Raw genomic sequence first — 20,280 nt, forward strand, 5'->3', positions numbered from 1 at the left:
TGGTACATTCGTTTCATGTATAATAGTGTGCCTGACAATATTTTGGTGTAGTTCTGTGATCTTATGAGGGACTTATCCATAACCAATATTTGATGGGAATTTGATGATGAGGTGATTTGGGAGCTTTCGAATGATGATACCTTTTCGGTAAGGTCTATCTATCTTTTGTTATATCAAGATAGAGTTAGATGGAACTGCTTAATCTAAAATCCATTTGGAAGTATGGCACATGCCATATAAGATTCAGATTTTCCTTTGGACCCTATCCCAAAATAAAGTACTTACTGTGGATAATTTGTGGAAGAGGGAAAAAATAATTGTTAATTGATGCATTTTATGCAAAGAGGATGAAAAGACTGGTCACCGTCTATTTCTAGATTGTAAACACATATGAAATATGGAAGTGGGCTCTTTTTTTTCATAGGTATTTCATTACCTTTGCATGGTCAACGTACCCATATAATTGATTATTTACCTATTCCGTTTTCTTTTCTTTTCTTTTTTTTTTGCCAAAGGTAGGCATTACGATTTGGCGACTACTTCGAGCGTCAATTTTATGGGAGATTTGGCCTAAAATGAAGGGACGGATATTTGAGGGTAGCTGGCTCGAGTTGTCTATGATCAATGAGAGGATCTTACAAAATATTTGGTTGTGGCTATCTGTCACTAAAGAAGATTTGGGGATCTCTACGACTGATATGTTTCTAAATCTTATATCTTTGATGGTTTTTAGGAAACATCGACTAGAGATCCGAAGGGTGTGGATCAAACTTAGATCTTTGATGGTTTTTTTGGATCAAACTTAGATCTTTGATGGTTTTTAGGAAACATCGACTAGTGATCCGAAGGGTGTGGATCCCACCTAGTAGGGGCTGCATCAAACTCAATTTTGACGGGAGCTCTTATGGGAATCTTGGGCCTGATGGTTTGGGAGGTATTGTTTATGACTCTTCGGGTAGGGAAATCTTATCTTTTTATGGTCCTTGTGGGATTGCTACCGCTAACAATGTTGAGTTTATGGTTGTTCTTCAGGGGATTAAAATTCTAAAATACAAGTATCCTCTAATAGGGTGAGTGGTTAAAGGGGACTCATTTAATGTTGTTAATTGGTTCGGGTTTGAGTAAGCCTCCATGAAGTTATAGGAAGCAGTGGATGCAGGTTATGGATTGCTGTAGAAATCAGGTGGCTAGTTTTAACCATGTTTATAGGGAAGCTAATGGGAGAGCTGAATCTCTTGCTAATGATGGTGTTCATGCTAATCATTTGATTGTTTCAGCTTTATCATTGTAACCGTGCTAGTTTATCTTGAATAAAAATCTTGTGCGTTTGTCAAAAAAAATTTTAATTCTAATTTTTTGAGAATATATGCTCTTTAACATGAAGATCATGAATATGGAAAAATAAATAAATTTTAAAAATTAAAAATAATAATTTTATTAAGAAAACATTTGGACCGTTAGGTACAATTGTTTTCAAATGGACCACCTATTTACATCCATCTTTGAGATGGATGGTTTATACCTCTGGACCACATTTCTATAAATCCCCTCTTAAAAATCCATTTTTTGAGATGCATTTTAATCCTCACTTTTCAAGTACATATAATCTCTAAGATGGAGATCCTGAATATATATAACAAATAAAACAATTAAAAACCGAAAATGATAGTTTTACAAAGAAAATAATTAGACCATTGGTCATAGCTTTTTTTAGGGACTACCCATTTGTGTCCATCTTTAAAATGGATGTTTTACGCCACGGGGGATGCAAATGTGGGTAAAATGGATGGTTTACGCTGTGGGGATGCAATGTGTGAATGCATCCCCCAACACATAAAACAGTTTCCCCCCTTTGTTGTATGGGTGCGGTTTGTATAAAGCCGAAGCTCTAAACAATCAAAGTGCACCTTCAAATAGTGTCGAGAAATGTGATTTCAATATTGAAAATTTTTGTTATAGATTTAAAATATATTTTCATCTTTAATTATAAAATTTAAAGCTTCAAAAATAGTATAAAACGAATAGATCTATAAAAACTTAAAAATCTTGAAATTGACGGTCCAAAAATTACATTACCGAAATATGCGATTTCCAAAACTTGAAATCCATTTTTTCTCATGTCCATGCATCTTGATGTCAAGATGATCAAATTGAAGATATTTGGTCATCAAAACAACCTCTTCTAGTGAAATTTTTGAGGTGGGCTCTAATTTGATTGTTTAGAGCCTCAACTCGATATAAACTTTTTCGTTCTCGTATTACATTACACCTAATCCATTTTCTTTGCTCCTAGAATGTGGCACAATATTATAACAAGAAGAAGAACGGGGCTTGTGGCTTTTCATTTTCCAAATAATTGATCAGTTTCATAGATATTCTGCACAAGGTCAACAATGTCATGGAATAGATGGAGTGGGTGCAATGTCACTATGATAACAGCAACATGTTTAATGGAACTCCCTTTCAGATACATGGTGGGCACTTCTGCGTTTCTAATGCGAGATTCTAATGAATTTCTGATGAGAGAGAGAGAGAGAGAAAGAGAGAGAGCACTGATGAGTTTCTAAAGTGAGATTCCTGATTTTGAATTTCTGATATCAAAACACATACATCAATTTTCTTATCTTTTACAAAAAAAGTAGACAAAGAAAATATGACAAAAGCAAAGCAGAAACTCAAGTTTCAATAAGCACACCTTCGGTGACAAACAAAAATATCAGCCGGACCGATGTGAGTATCCTTGTCTATTTCTCTCTGAAATTACTCAAAAGTTCTCAGATAAGAAATTGCTGCAAATTCACTTATTTGCACACGGCCAAAAAGTGTGGGAAAAAATGGTCGCATTCAATAATCATCCTTCAAATAAAAACAGTTCTATCTATGATGGGGAAGAGAAGCTGAACTGTATGCCAGTTTTCCCCCGGTCATGTTCAAGTTGCTTCAATATGTAACAGTAATTTATCTGCACAAAACCACACATACAACTCTCAGCGGCAGCACCAATCATCCAATATAACCACACATATAACTCTCAGAGGTAGCTCTAATCATCCAATATACCTAAAGAAAATGTTAATTCACATAAATATACCATTCACGAATGTAGGCTATATGACACACAACAGGGGCATCCTGCATTGGTTCTTGGTACGCAGTGGTAATCAACCACTCCCATAGAAGTGCCTGACATCAGGAAAGATGCTTAGAATCCACCATCCATGGACACAGTTGGATTGTTCATGCCCCTTTTTGTGAATCGTATAGAACACCGCATTGAGATATGGTATACTTCCTAAAAATTCAGCTTGTTCAGAATGTATGATAAGGTGAAATCATAGAGACAAATCTCATCCTCAGGAAGGAAGTTTACTCTGAGAGTTTCCAAATTGTTTTCTCAATATATTGTGAGGACAACGTTTATTTAAGAAAATTTAAAAAAAGAAAAAAAGAAAAAAAAAGGAATTCAAAGAAAACTCCCTTATAATTTGGGAAATTTCCTTATATTTTAAAAAAGGAGACTCCCTTTGAATTGATTTTTCTTCAAATTCCTAACTTCTTGTATAATTATATTTCACATTTAAGCATAATACTTTTTTTCCAAAATATGCAAAAAAGGGAAACAACTTCCATTACAAAGCAAAAATTTCTTCTTTTAAGTGCATCACAATATTTTCACAAGCTCTTTGAACAAGGTATAAAATCAAAACAATGATTGAAACACCTGCATAAATTGTGCAGGTGACCTAGAAAATTAGAAGCTCAAACCAGTGCTGGGCCCCTTATTCTATTTCCGACATAACTCTTTTATCCCAGCTCCTTAAGGACAAGGAAGGGCATTTTAGTAAAATGGCCTACAGAAATAGTCACTTAAACAACTATAAAATAAACAAGATGGATCCAGTCACTGTTCCAAGCCTCCAAGTTTCTTGCACACCTGCACAAATATGCAGGTTTTCCAGGCATCATTTTGATAGTTTCCCTCCAAAAATTTAGAAGATGGATCAATATGAATGAAATACCTCCATGCGGAACAACTTTGTCGGGATGATAATACCACCACCAGCAGAGCTTCGAAATGTTTCTCCAAACTTTTGGAGTGAAAACTTTTGAAATTCATTCTCTGTTAGTTTCACAAGGTTCCCTGCCGATGCAAACACATGGCCATGGATCCCCATGTCCTTAAGGATCTTAACTGGTAAATCAAAGGAGATGTCTGCGAAGGCAGTAACAGCAAGGTCACCTCCAACTACATCCCTTCCAACTTCATTTGCTGGCTCTTCCCTATTGGATGCGTTGGTGATTAGCCTTCGGGGCTCAGTGGGACCCAACCCTCTTGTCTTAAATCCTAGCAAAGAGGTAGGCCCATTTAGGGTGCCCATTGGAGAGGAGTGGCCCCCTATGAAGAATCTCTCGAACAAAGGGGAGGGTCGTTGCAAGAACCCATTTCCCCAAGGTGTGACAACTCCAGTCGAGATGCCCAAGTTTAAAGCTGCATTGAAGAATTGGAGGGGGATAGCATAGCGAAGATCGAACTCCTGTTAGATATTAAGAAATCAAATAAATGAGTCAGTGGGCTATTCTTATGTGCATAAAATACATGTGATATGATCAAGATGGTTTCCTATATAATGATAATGATTTTTTGATAATGACGATGATGATGATGACGACGATGGATAAAAGTGCAAATTAGAGCTGCAAGCACAAGAGGAATGAGTCCCTCGTATGTTGGAACTTTTAGCGGTGTCTAAATTTATTGGAAGCAGACATAAATTCTATAAAGAACGATTGTATCAAAATTATACACACTTTTGTTTGGCTTCCACACAAACATAGTTAGCCTGTCTTTCATTCATATTCATTTTAGAGCAATTTACACACGTCCCCCCAAATTCCCAAAATTAAAAAATTCCCCTTAAATTTCTGTTTTAAAGTCCATACCGTTTTTTCGATTTTTATTTTTGACCAAATTGCCCCTACTTCAGACCTTGAAGGTCCGAAGTTTTATCTTCTTCTTTTTTTCTCAAAACTTACTCCGGATCTTGAAGGTCCGAAGTTGTTCCAAAGATTAACTTCGGACCTACAAAGTCTGATATTGGTTTTGGTTCACACAAATCTATCTCAAATCAACTTCGGAAGCTTATTTGATCTTCTTACTATATGGTATGAACATCATACAATGCATGCATTGCATGATCCATGTATTTTACAATTTAGGTGAACAAAAATCCTTTGATCTTCTTACTATATGGTATGAACATCATACAATGCATGTATTGCATGATCCGAGTATTTTTTATGATGTATTGCATGATCCGAGTATTTTACTATTTATGTGAACAAAAATCCATGCATTATATGATCTTCTTACTATATGACATGATCCTCTTAATATATGATTTTGAATATCCTACAATGCTTAGTATGATATTAAACATTCTATCAATAATCTATAACAACTTCGGACTTGAAGGTCAGAAGTTGATTTTTTTTGGGGGGATAAATTTCCCTTCATTTCTATGCCATAGCTGTCTCCACTCTGAGCCAAAGTAACTCTTCCCTCCATTTCAAAATAAATGTCCGAGTTATCTCAAATTTTATCATCGCTGCCAATAGAATCTGAACTAGTGATAGGACATTGTATGAGCAAGCAAGAGGGCGATACTCCCCAATAAAAGCAGTAGCATACAAGTCCAAGCATCCAAAGGATATTCACACCTCTGAATAACGGCATTGTGTAAAAGAATCTCAATGTACCACTTGATAATGCTACGATGATAATGCAGGTATGCAGAAGGCAGCTGGAATGAATGAATAGGTGCTAACCCTCAACATGAAGAAGGCAGCTGGTCCATTCATAAAACGTGAGATGAAATCTCTAACCATATCACTTAGTTGAAGAAATTTTGCAACTATGGCAGAATTGCCACTCCAAAAACATGAACCCTCATTTGGAAACCAAAACTAGGAGCGCATCCATAAAGATGAATACATGTTTTGACTCAAAATCTATCATCATCTACTTGACCATAATCAAATGGTGAATGAACCATGATTCTGCGAAAAGAAACTTTGTTTTCACTTCATGAATTACCACAAATTAACTGAAACTGCAGTGCAAGAGAGATGAAATTATGTCAGAATAAAGCTAATAAAGCACAGCTGCTTTTGTTCATTAGAGGTCGTCAGTTGAGGTTGCATGTACATCTAAGGCCCAAGTAATGCCAGCCATTATACGTTTGGAGCTTTGTGAGCCAAAGGTAGTAATTAGAGCCATAAGGATCATGGGCAAGTCTACAATTTCTTGACTCTATCTAAATTGGAAACGTGCAGAGTTGCATGCAGGAACTTGCTACAACATAGAATGTGCAACAACGAAGGGATTAAAGAAAAATATTGCAATGATTATTTTGAACATTTAAGGACAACTTTTTAAATATGGAGAATGAAGACAATATGGGAAGGCTCATGCTCATCAAAGCTACTTTAGCCAATACACCAGTATTCCAGGATGTCTTTATTTTGTATCCCCGCCTCTATGGCTGCTAGACTAGAGCGAATGTTGAGGGATTCCTTTTGGTCTGGAGAGCACGGGCATGAGTTCCACCTTATAGCCTGGCCCAAACTGTGTTTGCCCAAGGCACGGGGGGGCTGGTTATTGGCAATCTTAGGGGCCATAATAAAGCCCTCTTGGGCAAGTGGTGGTGGAGGTATGCGACCCACCCAGGTCACCTTTGGAGAGACGTAATCAAGCACAAGTATTGCCATGGCAATGATACCTAGATGCCTTTATGCAGAATCAGCAGGCTTACTTCTGGTTTCTGGAAGACTATTCTAAGGTGTCGTGACCTGTTCTTACGCTTCATTCGGTTTCGCCCAAGAGAGGGGACTAGGGTGCGAAGCAGTTCTGGAATGATACCCCTGGGTCGGCAGCAGGCCTCTTAGAGATCAGTTCCCTAACCTATTTTCTATAGCACATGATGCCGAGTCAACTGTGACAGAAAATTTTGGCCTCTCGGATCATCACAAATCTTGGTCGCATAATTTCAGGAGACCTCTTAACAATTATGTGGACTTCGCGGCATTGGCAGAAATCCTCCACCCAGTGGTCCTCCCAATTTCAGGTGCCGACAAGATAATTTGGGAACCTTTACCCTCGGGGATCTTTACGGTTTCCTCTTTCTTTCATACACTCGCACCCTCACCTCCAACCCCATTAGTGCTGATCCCAGCCCTTCTCTGCTAGCAAAGGCTTGGAACCCCATCCTAACCCCTAGGATTCAGGTTTTTTTCTGGATTGCAATTCATGAGAGGCTGTTGACAGTAGATATGCTTCAAAGAAGAGAACTGCTATGCCCCAATAGATATTCTAAGTGTTTGGAGGCTGAGGAATCCAATGCACACTTATTTCTCCATTATGAGTTCGCTAGAGCCCTATGGTAGTATCTTCTGAGCCTTTTCCAGTGGACATGGGTCACTCCTAGATCAATTCTGCACTTGTTCCAGGCCTTTTTCTATACCCCCTGGCTCAAGGCAGGTAGGGAACTATAAAAAGCCTCTTTCAACCACAACGTGGGTTCTGTGGATTGAAGGGACCACAGAATATTCAGAGGAGAGAGATCTTCGGTTGTCTTTGGCTGACAAAGTTAGGAACTTAGTGGCTTTCTGGACCACGAACCATAGCTTGTTCAAGAATTTCCCCTATTCTGATTTCTTTAGGAACTGGAACAACTTATTTCAGGTGGCCAGGCCCAAGATCTCGCGAGCTTCTTTTTGGAGGCCACCCAAACCAGTTTCAACCAATGTTGTCAGATTCGCTTCAGAATCTTCTTCGGTTTGATGAGAAAAATGAAGCAATTCGGTGTTTCGGCTGATTCGGGGGAAGACTTCAGACTTTTTTTTTTTCATTTAGTATAAATAAATTAGATTTTTATATGTAAAATATATACAAATAATGGAAAAATAAAAAATATATGAAAATATATAAAAAATTTAAAAAATATATATTTATATAGCTATTTCTTTGCTAGCCGAAGCAGACCCGAAGCATACCCGAAGCAAACCCGAAGCAGTCCAAATTTGACCGAAGCAGCCCGTAGCGGTCCGAATTTAACTAGAGAGGCAGCACCAGGCTTCGCTTCTCTTCGGTTTATGCCTAAAATGTGAAGGACTTGGCCCCTTCGGCCGAAGCGAAGCTAAGCGAATTTGATAACATTGGGTTCAACCAAGCTAATTTTTGGCAAGTGTTCCCTTGGTAGCCCTGGACCTTCTGAAGTATGAGGTCTCTTTCGTTCCTCTGATGATCTCAACTTACAAGATTACTCTTGGCCCATAGGCATTGCGGATTCAACTCTAGTTGAAGCCCGTGCACTACTAAAAGGCCTACGTAGATTTCACACCACATGGGGTCTCACCCTGATAGTGGAAGGGGATTCTAAAAATGTCGTCACTTGAGCATCAAGACTCTTCTCTTGCCCGTGGCGTCTTTGACGACATCTTTGATGAGATAGCCCACTTGTCTTAGGGTATCTCAATCTCTTGGCATCATGTATTTCGGGAAATAAACTCTGATGCTGATCATCTTGCTCGAGAAGGAGCAAATTCTAACATCCCGGTGGAGCAGTAGATTTTTGCAGTTCTTTCTCCCACCTCCTTGGAATTGTAATATCGTTTTGATCCTTTTTTTAACCCTTTGGGGCTGTATGCGGTGCCCTCTACGGGCCCAATCCTATCTATATTTTTACCAAGTAATACAAGTTAACATTTCTCCCAAAAAAAAAAAAATTGAAGACTATGTAAGAAGAATTTTTAAACTAGCCCAAAGTATTCTGGGAAAGCCAAATATTTTTCTCATTAAAGTAATTTTAAGACGACAGGAATATTTTAGTATCTATTAAAAAACAGCAACAAAGGATAGTTTGAAAAGACTGAATTTGTTTCTTTGAAGGACCCACTAGGCACTGCTTTGGGCATCTAAAAGTTCAAATGGAAGAGAAAAAGCAAAGGGTCTCAGAGTGATTTATATTTATGAACACACCGGGGAAGGTGGCCCTAGATTCAGTTGTCAATTAAAAAGAAACTAATAGAGACCTAGTGATCAGCAAGCAAAACTAATAGAAACCTGATTTTGGTATTATTTTAGAGGTCTAGAGAAAAAGAAAGAGACCTGCAATTTGAGTTGTAAAAATAATACAAAAGGATCACAACCGTTGTGGTGTGACTCACATAATATAAAAAGATGTCATCAACAACTAGTTTAAGTCATCATTTTCTCGCAATTGTCTTATGTCATTTCTAAATCAAGCAGAAGAAACTTTTCAGCATATATGGCATATTTTCTGGTTTGATTAAAAATCTGAATTGAAGAAATGGAAGTTACCACACTGTAACTATAGAAACCCTAGTCAACCGTGTCATCCATGATGGACTCCAATGGACAGAGAGTATAATCTACCATTGATGACCAGATACACAATGATTTTTTCCATAGTCAATTGGATTACAGTGTAACTGTTTTATATAGTTAATTGGGTGTTATACTTTCCTAATGCAAAAAAAAAATGTGCAGAATAACACAATATATAGCAAAACAGAAGCATTCCATATGTTTGTGCCAATTTCCCCACAAACTACAGTGTTCTACCAAGACAAGTACAGTTTTTGAGAGGGATGTTACGGAGATTCTATTAATTCAGAAAAGGCAGTTCCTACAATAACCTCCATCATCATGTAAATAACCATTTTCTCCTACTCATGCTTTATAGAACAAAGTGAACTGATCATTTTAACAAAGGAAATGGTACAATTGCATGATATTTTACATGTAAATGAGGTGCCATTGTATTTTGAATGAACATTCCTTAGGCATTAAACTCAAAACAGTGTTTGCCATGCCACTTCAATGTGCTCACTCTGTTTGCAACTAGGGACTGTTGTCAAACGCTTGTGCACTAACATTCCTTTGGGAATGAAGGCATTAGATGGCAGTGACCTACACTTCTGCCTTCATTCTGCCAAGAAGTAAAATGCATTCTTGATAAGAGGCCACGGATAATGAAGGGCATTTTCTCCATCACTGGATACATTGCGCTCATACACCACCTGTCTTCTCCCTTCTGCCCTGAAATGCAACCTTTTCACTAGCATCAAAGGAAATTCTCACCCAAACAAAAAATTTCAGTAATATGCCCATCAGCGGAGCATTTATCTAAAGAGTCTAAGTATCACCTCACATGAATGGAAATTTGTGATGTCTCATGCATTTGATGATTGGATGATCCCAAGAATACAAAAGTGAGTAGTGAGACAAGGACAGTGCATGGAGGAGCAGTCTGGTCTAAAGAAAAGAGTAAGAAGTTTGAGATTGTAGTAAGCAAGGGTGTGAAAAGGTGAACGAAGCTCAAGAAAGAGGGGCAACACAGATGGGACACAAATGAACCAAAACAGCAAGCAGCATTGGAATGGGTGACACAGGGTGGGCATCTCAATGGATAGGATGGAATCTGAGGAAATTCCAAATATCTCTCGGAGGTTAGTGGTATCTATGCAGTGAACCCAGACAATGGACTAGAAGCAGATGGGATGATTGACAAGGAGGCAAGTATTTCATCCAAATAAGTTTGGCAGCTTGACCTCGTGACAGATCATGTGTAGCATCTCTCTAACTTAAAGGAGGGTGACTAAAGGGCGGCAATTATTCGTACTGGGGGCATCTCAGACTCATATTGGGAATGGGACAGCAACAAGACAATGTAATTACAACCTCAAAACATGTCACACTTACTTGAATCAGTTGGTGGTGATGGCAGGATGGGAACATTTGATGTCCACCCAAGTTTGTCTGATAGCATTGTTGCATATCAAATGGAGCAAATGGAATCGGCAGAGAAACTGGATCGTCTCTATCAAATCAAGAAATAGTGTGCATTTTTTTTCCTTTTTTGAATCTGTTCTTAAGTAAAAGTGTGCAATTATATTGAGTAATAGGATCACCGCATTTTGTGAAACACCAGAGGACTAGATTAACCCTCAGATCTTATTTTATGCGATCTTGCATTGGCAGATTGCCACATGCTCAAACTGAAAGGTCCTTTACTGCAGGTTGAATATTCCTATCCTCTGTTGTCAACTACCAATTCAACAAAAGAATAGTTGATGTCACTATAAGTTAAACTAATGGCCTTATTCTGGACAGTCACATAATTTCACCTCAAGCTCTATGTTTGTTCATGAAATGCAATTAAGGGCAAGCTTTCTAGTATGGATATTGAGAGGATATCTACAGTGTTCCCACCCATGCCCCCTTGTAGAATGGTAGCTGTATATATCTACAGAGAATCAATTGATCAAATATATTTCACACAAACACAACCAGGACAAGCATGCACAAGCGTGAACATCCTCAGGTTACTATGTTATGTAATAGAATGAATACACCGAAATTATGGGGATATTAATAGTATTGTCAAGGGAGCAACAAAGAAGGGATCAACTTCAATGGTCCTGGCTCACAATTTCACATGGAGTTGACAGGATAAAAACTTCTTCATTAAAATGGTGGAACACGAAAGTGAGAATTTCACATGTAGTTGACAGGATAAACACTTCATTAAAATGGTGGAACAAGAAATCCTCTGCAGCTTCTTTAAGCCATAATTTTCAGCAGGTTCCGGTAAGGGATAGGAGTATATTCCAAAATCCAGACGCTGACGGTGCAAGAAAGAACATAGGTTATGATGAGCTCAAGGAGAGTGGCATTCATTTCTTTTACTTATTGATGAGAAATGGGTAATGATGAGCTCAAGGAGATTGACATCAATACGATCCCTTTAGTTATGAAAATGCATGTCACAAATTTGTATGGGTTAGCCAGCTAGTTTGAGCTCAGACACCGAAGTTTTTTTACCTTGCTAGAGCTCTGCACAAGGTCTATTCCGTAGTTCATCCTCAACATAAGGGGTTCTGACACTCATGTTCATGCATCATGTGTAGGATGATGAAGATTGTTGATCACTTCATCTACCACAACTTTAGTAAATCAGATTGGAGCTACTTTCAAACCAATGGGTTTCTTAATAGGTTATGCCTAAAGAGATAAAATCACTCCTAAAAGGTTGACAGAGGTAATTCTTTTGGAAGATTACCCAGATTGCAATCTTTTAGGAGTTTTGGAGTAAAGAATGATCATTTGAGCGAATACGGCAATATTGTGTCAATCAAAGAGAGGATTCAAGACTTGATCATCTCTTCGAAATTAGCAAGAAGCAAGTTACAGGGTAGTAAGAAAAGGAAATTGGAGGAAAATCACTCTACATGAGCACCAGATACCAAGATGTGATGCTGTAAAAAGATGTGATGCTGTAAACCATTGTCGAGGAAGTCAGATTTTTATGGTAGCTCTAGAGTCGGGGGGAATCCAAAACAGCGCGGGTGCATCGCTTAACCCTATTTCTACAACACTTGGTTGTCTAAGATTCCTCAAAGGCAAAGCCAAAGGCTTTGCTAACAGGGATTGAAGTCTGCTAGTAATACTCCCCTTTATTAGAGAAAGGCAATTCACTAAACATGATCAACAAGCAAATGCAACATGCAGTTCCCTACCACCAAAAGAATGACAGATATTTAGGAAGAGATTTTTTAGTTTTACTGTCATAAATCACCACCTTCAATTTCACCATGAACTTAGAGAGGATGAACACCGACCCTTGGGCAAGATCATTAAAATGGAATAAATGGAATCTCAGCCCACTCCCACAAAAGGTATCACTTACATACACAATATTCCTATCTCGCACACTTGCAATGTAGCTTGATGTATGTCTTCTTCATGTCAACTGCAACTCTGCAAGTATTGATTACCCATCAAAAAGAAAAAAGTAACGAGGGTACATAACCTTCTAAATCCTATCTTGCAATAATGCAATACGGAACCAATCAACAAGACAAGGTTTCATCTAAATTTGGTTTTGAAATGCAGTCTTTATCTAAATTCACCTTCACAAAATGCCATTCTGCTTAAATAGTATATCCAATGCTCCCAATTCTAATATTCGCAAAAGAATATTAATAATTGCATTACCTGTTCCTTTCTGAAGAACAAGACTTAACTATCACAAGTGCAATATTCCCAGTGCAGTTTTCCAATAAGTTGATTGATATATAGACTTAACTATCATAAAAGATTCTCTCTTTGGTAATTTCAGGAAGGTTGCCTAATTTCTAATCCTTATTCTAGTTATTCATAAGGAAAATAAGAAAACCTTCAAAAGATTGTTCCCATTACCTCCATCCAGCAATCATGCTATTAGAAACTCATCTAGCCCCAGCAACTCTGCTCTCAAACCAACAAATCTCACATTCTGTTTTTCCTTTTTTAGTAAGGAAGCCTATGGGTGTAGGGGTGGCAATTGGGTCACATCGACCTATAGGGCTGGGTCCCGGTCTGGGTCCAGGTACATGTTTTGGACTCAGCAGGTCGGGTGTGGTTCCAAATGACTTGGACCTAACCCGGGGGCTCCAGGTTCAGGCCCGGCATGGAACCTATCAGGTCAGGTCTTAAGTTGACCGGTATAATAAAACATATTAAAAATGTACATAATTTATACTATAATTTTTTTCTAATTTCTAGACCTGGGTTCGAGTCGGGTACAGGTCAAAATGACTTGAACTCAACCCGGGTCCACGTCCAAGTCACTCGGACCCGTACCCGGCTCTAGGTCGGGTGTTGGTCCATGCAAAACTTAGTCGCATTAGGTCCGGGTCGACCCAGACCTGATCGATCCATTGCCACCCCGATATGGGTGCAAGCCATCCTTGTATTAGTGACGAGGCATGCTAAGTTGATACGTAAATTCCACAAAGTCCATATGACGAGATGAGAAGGAAATCATGAAATCAATGCACCCTACTCCAATTACAAGATCGTTTGAAAGAAGTATCACTGTAGTACCTTTTTTTCAAAGTTCAAACTATATTTAAAATGCTACATAACAAAGTAGGTGATGCAACTCCAAATGATAACCTTGAATGGGGTCAAAAAATTGATGACAAGCACACCTATCGAAAATTTGAAGTTCCTTGGATGGGGTTGCCCCAAAGAGCAATAGGCTACCATGTCTATAAATGATCTTAACCCAAGTCATCTAAAATCCATAAATAAAGCTCTAAGACCCTTAAATGGAGAGTGTAAAATAAAAGAATGCCCTGCTTGTAACTGCATGTCAACAGGAGGCCAGCAGCGGGGACCAAGGCAATAGAGAAAAAATTGTTCTACTTCTCTTGTGCAAAACCTGAATATGAATACCATTACAAGTAATAACTTGGGGTAGTTGTAGCATTTCATTAAATCAACTAGCATGAGGAAATTAGGTCAGGGAATTATTCATAATTCCCCATATCCATGATATTTGCTAAGAATTTTAGGTATCTTTAAAGGTAGACTGGGGGTAATCCTACAACAGTGTTGTTGCTCAGGTCACTTGGCCTCAGAGATAATCATGTGCACTCTGGTTATTATCACACACAACTTTTGCATGGTATATGGCGCAGAGACAGGGCACCCAACATCTGTTCTCAACAACGTAAGATGACCTATAGCTCCAAATGAACATTTATCAAGGTACAATAGGCTCCAAATGAACATTTATCAAGGTACAATAGCTCACAATCCATCGGAAAGGAAGGTAGCTACACCAGCTGCATACCATAGACAATCCACAGGTTAGCCATGATATAGTTTGCCTTTCTAAAATGAATGTATGGTATCACATGTAGTCCGAGCTAGCCATTTTCCTTCCTTTAAGTAACATTCAGTTAAACAGTGCTGCTTCAGCAGGCCTACTCACATCTTATCGAGGCATACTTGGTGAGACACCAACACAGTAGCTGACACCCTCGCTGAAGCCCTCGCTAACCAGGAACTACGCAAGACGAGACTCAAGGAACCCTTTTGCACTTTTATGAGCTTCTGGTGCCTTGTGTTTTTTTGTTTTAAGGTTTATCTTGTGACATGGATGAATAGATTTATTGAGAAATGGATCACACTAATGTATAGAGCAACTTTCCAAAAGGTTTTTGTATAGCGCACCCAAGCTGTGGGCCGCATATTTCTTGTACTCTATATACTTCTCTGTCTCAACAAAGTTAACAGTTTAAAAAAAAAAAAAATTGGAGATTTTTAGTAATATCAAACTTTTTGGGCTAGCAATATTTTACATAAAATTACAATAGAAGGTCTATAAAACCAAACAGTGAACAAAAAAACCTTCATCAAGTCCACAAAACATCATCATCATCAAAGCCTCTTTCCCAACTATTTGAGGTCGGCTACAAGAATCCCAGTCCGCTATTCTACTCTATCAAAGGTCATACCCTCAAGAGACCATAAGTCTCCATATCTTTTTTCACTACTTCCAAACATGTTCTTTTGGGCCTACCCCTTGCCATTTTTTAACGTTCCACTTGAACTAACTCGCACCTCCTAACAGATGTTGTACTGGGTTTGCACGGCCATCCCACTTAAATCTACTTTCTGCCACTTAAATCTACTTTCTCTCATCTTATCACTTATTGAAGTCACACCTATGTTCTCCCGAATGCATTCATTTTGAATTCTATTCATTCTTGTCTTGTCACTCATCCATTTCAACATCCTCATCTCAACTACACTCATCCGATGGGTATGTTGTTTCTTGACCACCCAACAATCCGCCCAATATTTTTTTGATCAAGTCCGCAAAACACTTGATCAAAAAAATAAGTAAATATTCTTGCTGCATCTTGTAAAAGAAGAACAAAAATGAAGTCCTTTTCCATATCCATAACAAGATCAACTAGTCCTTAAAGAGAATGTGACTAAATCAAGTCAATCAAATATAGACTATGTACTGGCCAAAAAAAAGATTCAAAAACAGAAAGAAATAAAAAAATAAAAATTATCATACACAAAAATCATGGCACAGGACCAACAAAAATGCACCTGGCGTATATATCGAAGGATCCGGCTATCAGGCGCAAGACCACCAATATGAGATGTGGAAACAAAAGCAAATCCACGATTTGGCCTCAATGAAGAGTCCCTCCTGTCAATCTTGAATGTGTACTTCAAAGATGAGAGAAGACTATGCCCTAGATGCCTCCTTATTGATTTGGAGGATATATGAGAAGGATCAGTTAGTGTGCGCCATGTAAGATTGTAGGACAAATCATGGTTTCTTGTTGAAACCAAACCAATCGAAAGACCCATGAGCTGTTCTTTGTAAGAAGAAAATTTCAACCAATCTTGAGAAAGCACTGATAATCTGGCCACTACAGGGGCTGCCCATCCTTTGAATTGAGGCAAAAGTAGGCCTGTGCTTATCTCTGCAGTTTGACTCTGATCCCAACCATAAGCAATAGAAGTATCCCAAATGTCACCAAACCCAAGAACGTTCTTCAACTTCAATGATCCTTCCAAGGACCAAGATCGAGCCTGCAGAAAAGGAAAAAAAGAAATGATACACTAGATATCAATTTAGCAAAAATATATATTATATTTTTGGACAAAAAAAAAAATTTGATGAGTCATTTCCAAAAAAATTAAAAAATGAAAAAAAAAAAAAAAAAGAACAAACCAGTACTATTATACACATCAACAGTCACCAAGTTAGGCTAAAGAAACAAGAGTATTTCAAGATACTAAAAACAAGGAACAAGTTTTAGTATAATTAAATCACATGCTGAAGAGCCACCATTTTCTATAAAAGTAACGAAGTCATGCACTAAAGCATCGGTTGTGGGAACTGAGGAAATTCCAACATTCCCAAATAACACTATAATGTCAAAAGGTGATAGCACATAGAAGACAAAGACTTGAGGAAATTACTCCCTATACTTTGGGGGTTTGTACCCAAGCACCATTGTTTCAAATCAATAGACACAAGAAAAAGTCTAAGAAAAACAATGACAACCCGCATTCCACAGTAAGAGGAATGAGGATCAAGGAGGGAGATCAAAAGTTGAGATATTCAAATTGGTGTCAGTAAATCCGCACCCAATCTGACAGGAGCGCAGAAGTGCAATAAAAAGCAAATTAAACAAGAGGAAAAAATAATTTCATTTTTGGAAAAAAAAAAGAAGGAGATTATCAAGGAACAACACAATGGGTGAGTCAAATCAGGTCTACCAGAAAACCCAATGAAAATAACAGACACTGCAAGAAGAAAATGCACATCTAGAAAAACCCCAAGAAAGAAAATACAATTGCAATAAGAAAGGACTACATTTCAACGAAAAGGGATGATCATCAAATAGGAAGGAATAGTTAAATCAGATACAAAACACGTTCGCCATTATGCTACAGAGAGAGAGAGGGGTATGGAATGGCTGATTTGAGTTCCCCCAATCACCCCAAACCAAAAATAGGGCACAGAGAGAGAAACAGAGACAGAGAGAAGATGCATGGCCTAAATTCATAACCCAGGAAACCCAATTACCACTGAAAAGAACCAAAACCCCAAAAAAAATAGAGGGAGAGGGGGTATAGAGATATAGAGAAAGAGAGAGAGAGAGAGACGGATGATCAATGAGGCATGAGAGATGACAAATATTCAGGACCCCATTAAAACCGAATCGCCACAAAACCAAACCAAAAACCTCAAAAAAAAAAGGCCTCGAAGAGAAAACACGAATGAGAGAGAGAGAGAGAGAGAGATAATCAATAAAGAATGCCTAGAATGACCGAATTAAGGTCGCCATGAGAACCCAATCAACACTGAGGCAAATCAAAAAGCATAACAAAAAAAAAACAAAAAAAACAAAAGGCAGCGAGAGAAATAGATAGAAAGAGAGAAATCATAATGCAATCAAATACCTCCGGTCTTGAGTATATACCCAAATCACCAGAGAGGGGTCGGCTCTCCTTAACCTCTATGATCACATTTGTGGTTCCAGGTAGCTCAGGAGGCCCACTGTCTAGGGTTATCAACACAGAGTCGAAAATATCAAGCCTCTGCAATTTCGCATTCGCTAAACCAGCAGCTTGAAGAAGCTCCTGAACACTACCTGCCTTTCTCAAAGCCTCCTCAACCTCTCTCTCTATCAACCAATCCTTAGTCTTCTCATTCCCTTTGATGACTATGTCATGGACTCTAATGGCGACTTTCCCCCTTTGTAGCCTTTGCACAAGCTCCTGCAACTTCCGCTCTTCTCCTCCCATACCCCTTCCATTTAATGTCTCTCTACTTTCTCTCTCTTCCCCTTCTTCTTCATAATCCTCTTCCTCCTCTTCTTCATCCTCGCTTTCTTCCTCTTCTTCCTCCTCTTCTTCTTCTTCTTCTGAGATTTCTGGTTCAGTGGCCTTTGTGGGTTTCTTTTCTTCCTTCTCGTCTTTTTTAGCCATGGGAGCAAAAAAATGAGGTAAACGGAAATGGGGTTTTAGTTTTCAGAGTAGAGAGAACAACTATGCTGGTTTTGCATAATGTGAATCAGCGGCTCTGTTTTTGCGCTCTTTCTGTCTCTTCGGCAGCTCACATTCCCTCTCTTCATGAGTTTCTCTCAAAATTTAGTCAGTTCCTTTTTCTCTCTCTTAAAATACATTCAAGGGCGTTTGAGTACCTGAAAATAACACAATTCCTTTTTCTCTCGCTTAAAATACATTTGGGGGCGTTTGAGTACCTGAAAATGACAATAAATTATAAGAAAATATGGCATTTCCACAATTTGAATACACTTCATCATAAAGACATGAAAATAGATTATATTAGACTTTTCAAAAATCAAAAATTTCATTACGCTCAATGATAAGTGAAAAATTTATTACGAGAGTGACGAATAATTTTGAAAAATCTTTTGTATGCGTTTTTGTCTACCCTGATTAAAAAAATTATCTCTGCTAAGCCCTCATTTCATAATAACTAGCATAGATGATCTCTCCATTTTTAAACTCATCCCTTTATCTGAAGGCATCAGTTATCATATAAAAACAAATATAATAAAAATAAAAATTAATAATCAATTATAAATTACACAACACAGTCATAATAAAAAATTTCACACAACATCATTTTCATAAGAGATTACTAAAATCTCAATTGAAATAACATATATTTTTAGTCTCCTCCAATACCTCAAAAGTTTATACTGCAATTACCAAACCTTCTAAGTTACTAATCAAACTTCTTCCCATTTTTTAACTCATACCATAGAGATTTTGAATTTAGTATCATAAATTTATTGTTGATGTGAAATTATATAGAGAGACATTTGAAAGACTTTTATAATAAATAAATAAAAATAAGGCTTATCATAATAAAATCATGTTATTTCAATCATATTGTTCCAATGACTTATCATATTGAAATCAATGTCATGTTAAAAGACATGTGATTCCATGTAAGTGCCAAAGGCACATAAAATAAATAGGAAATAGTGTCATGATGACTGTAAAATAGTACAAGTTATTATTAGAAAATCTTTTTGGAATGGTGCTAATGTTATTATTAGAAATATTTTTGGATTGGTATGATGATAATTTTAATTCCGTATTTTAGTGAAATTTTGTGACAAAAAAGAAAAAATGATAATTCTGCATTTTAGTGGAATTTTGTGACCAAAAAGAAATAAATGATAATTCTGCATTTTAGTGGAATTTTGTGACAAAGAAAGAAATGATAATTCTATATTTTAGTGGAATTTTGTGACAAAAAAGAAAGAAATTATAGTTTATATGCACGTACTAGTAAAATGTTAGTAATACATTTCCTATATTTCTTCCAGACATAGCCAAACAATAACAATATATTTCCCAGGTTGCATCTAAATACTACCCAAGCAGTAACAATCTATTTACAAGTAATGTATTACACAATAATGTATTACGTCAGTAATATATTTCACAAACAATATATTTCTGGGTATCCAAACGGCCCTAAATGTTTTTTTAATAAAATTATTATTTATAACTTTTAAAATCATTTATTTTTTCATATTCGTGATCTTTATGTTGGATATTACATGTTTTTAAATAAAGTCCAAAATCCAGTGGTCGTATTTCTACATGTGCCCACATACTATTCGCGTCTCTTAGAAAATCCCTTTTATGTCTAATTATATATACAATCGCGCGTGTGTGTTGAATACACTTGAATTGAGTCGATGGATTCAACTTCATTGGAAGGTATATATACAATCCCTTACTTTTCTCTTGCCTTCTCATCGCTCTATATTTTTTTTTTTTCTTTTATTCTCTCTTCCCTCCCAAATAGGTAATCTCTCTCTCAAAGCTTTGCTTCTTTTCTACTACCT

The 20,280-nt window shown here is 37.5% G+C and overlaps 1 protein-coding gene across 1 annotated transcript; it reads right to left on the bottom strand.

Annotated features, from left to right (window-relative positions):
* Positions 1-2,560: 2,560 nt before the first annotated feature.
* LOC18437168 (Outer membrane OMP85 family protein) lies at positions 2,561-18,550 on the bottom strand. Its single transcript, XM_006847325.4, has 4 exons — positions 17,849-18,550; positions 15,977-16,468; positions 4,020-4,535; positions 2,561-2,962 (listed from the first exon to the last, which is right to left on the bottom strand). The coding sequence occupies exons 1-4, from the start codon at positions 18,374-18,376 to the stop codon at positions 2,879-2,881; spliced, it is 1,620 nt and encodes a 539-aa protein (XP_006847388.1). The 5' UTR covers positions 18,377-18,550; the 3' UTR covers positions 2,561-2,878.
* Between the last annotated feature and the right edge of the window lie 1,730 nt (positions 18,551-20,280).

Source organism: Amborella trichopoda, chromosome 8, assembly GCF_054954075.1.
Source record: "Amborella trichopoda isolate Santa Cruz 75 chromosome 8, AtrichopodaSantaCruz75HAP2 v2.0, whole genome shotgun sequence".
In the NCBI taxonomy this organism is placed as follows: Eukaryota; Viridiplantae; Streptophyta; class Magnoliopsida; order Amborellales; family Amborellaceae; genus Amborella; species Amborella trichopoda.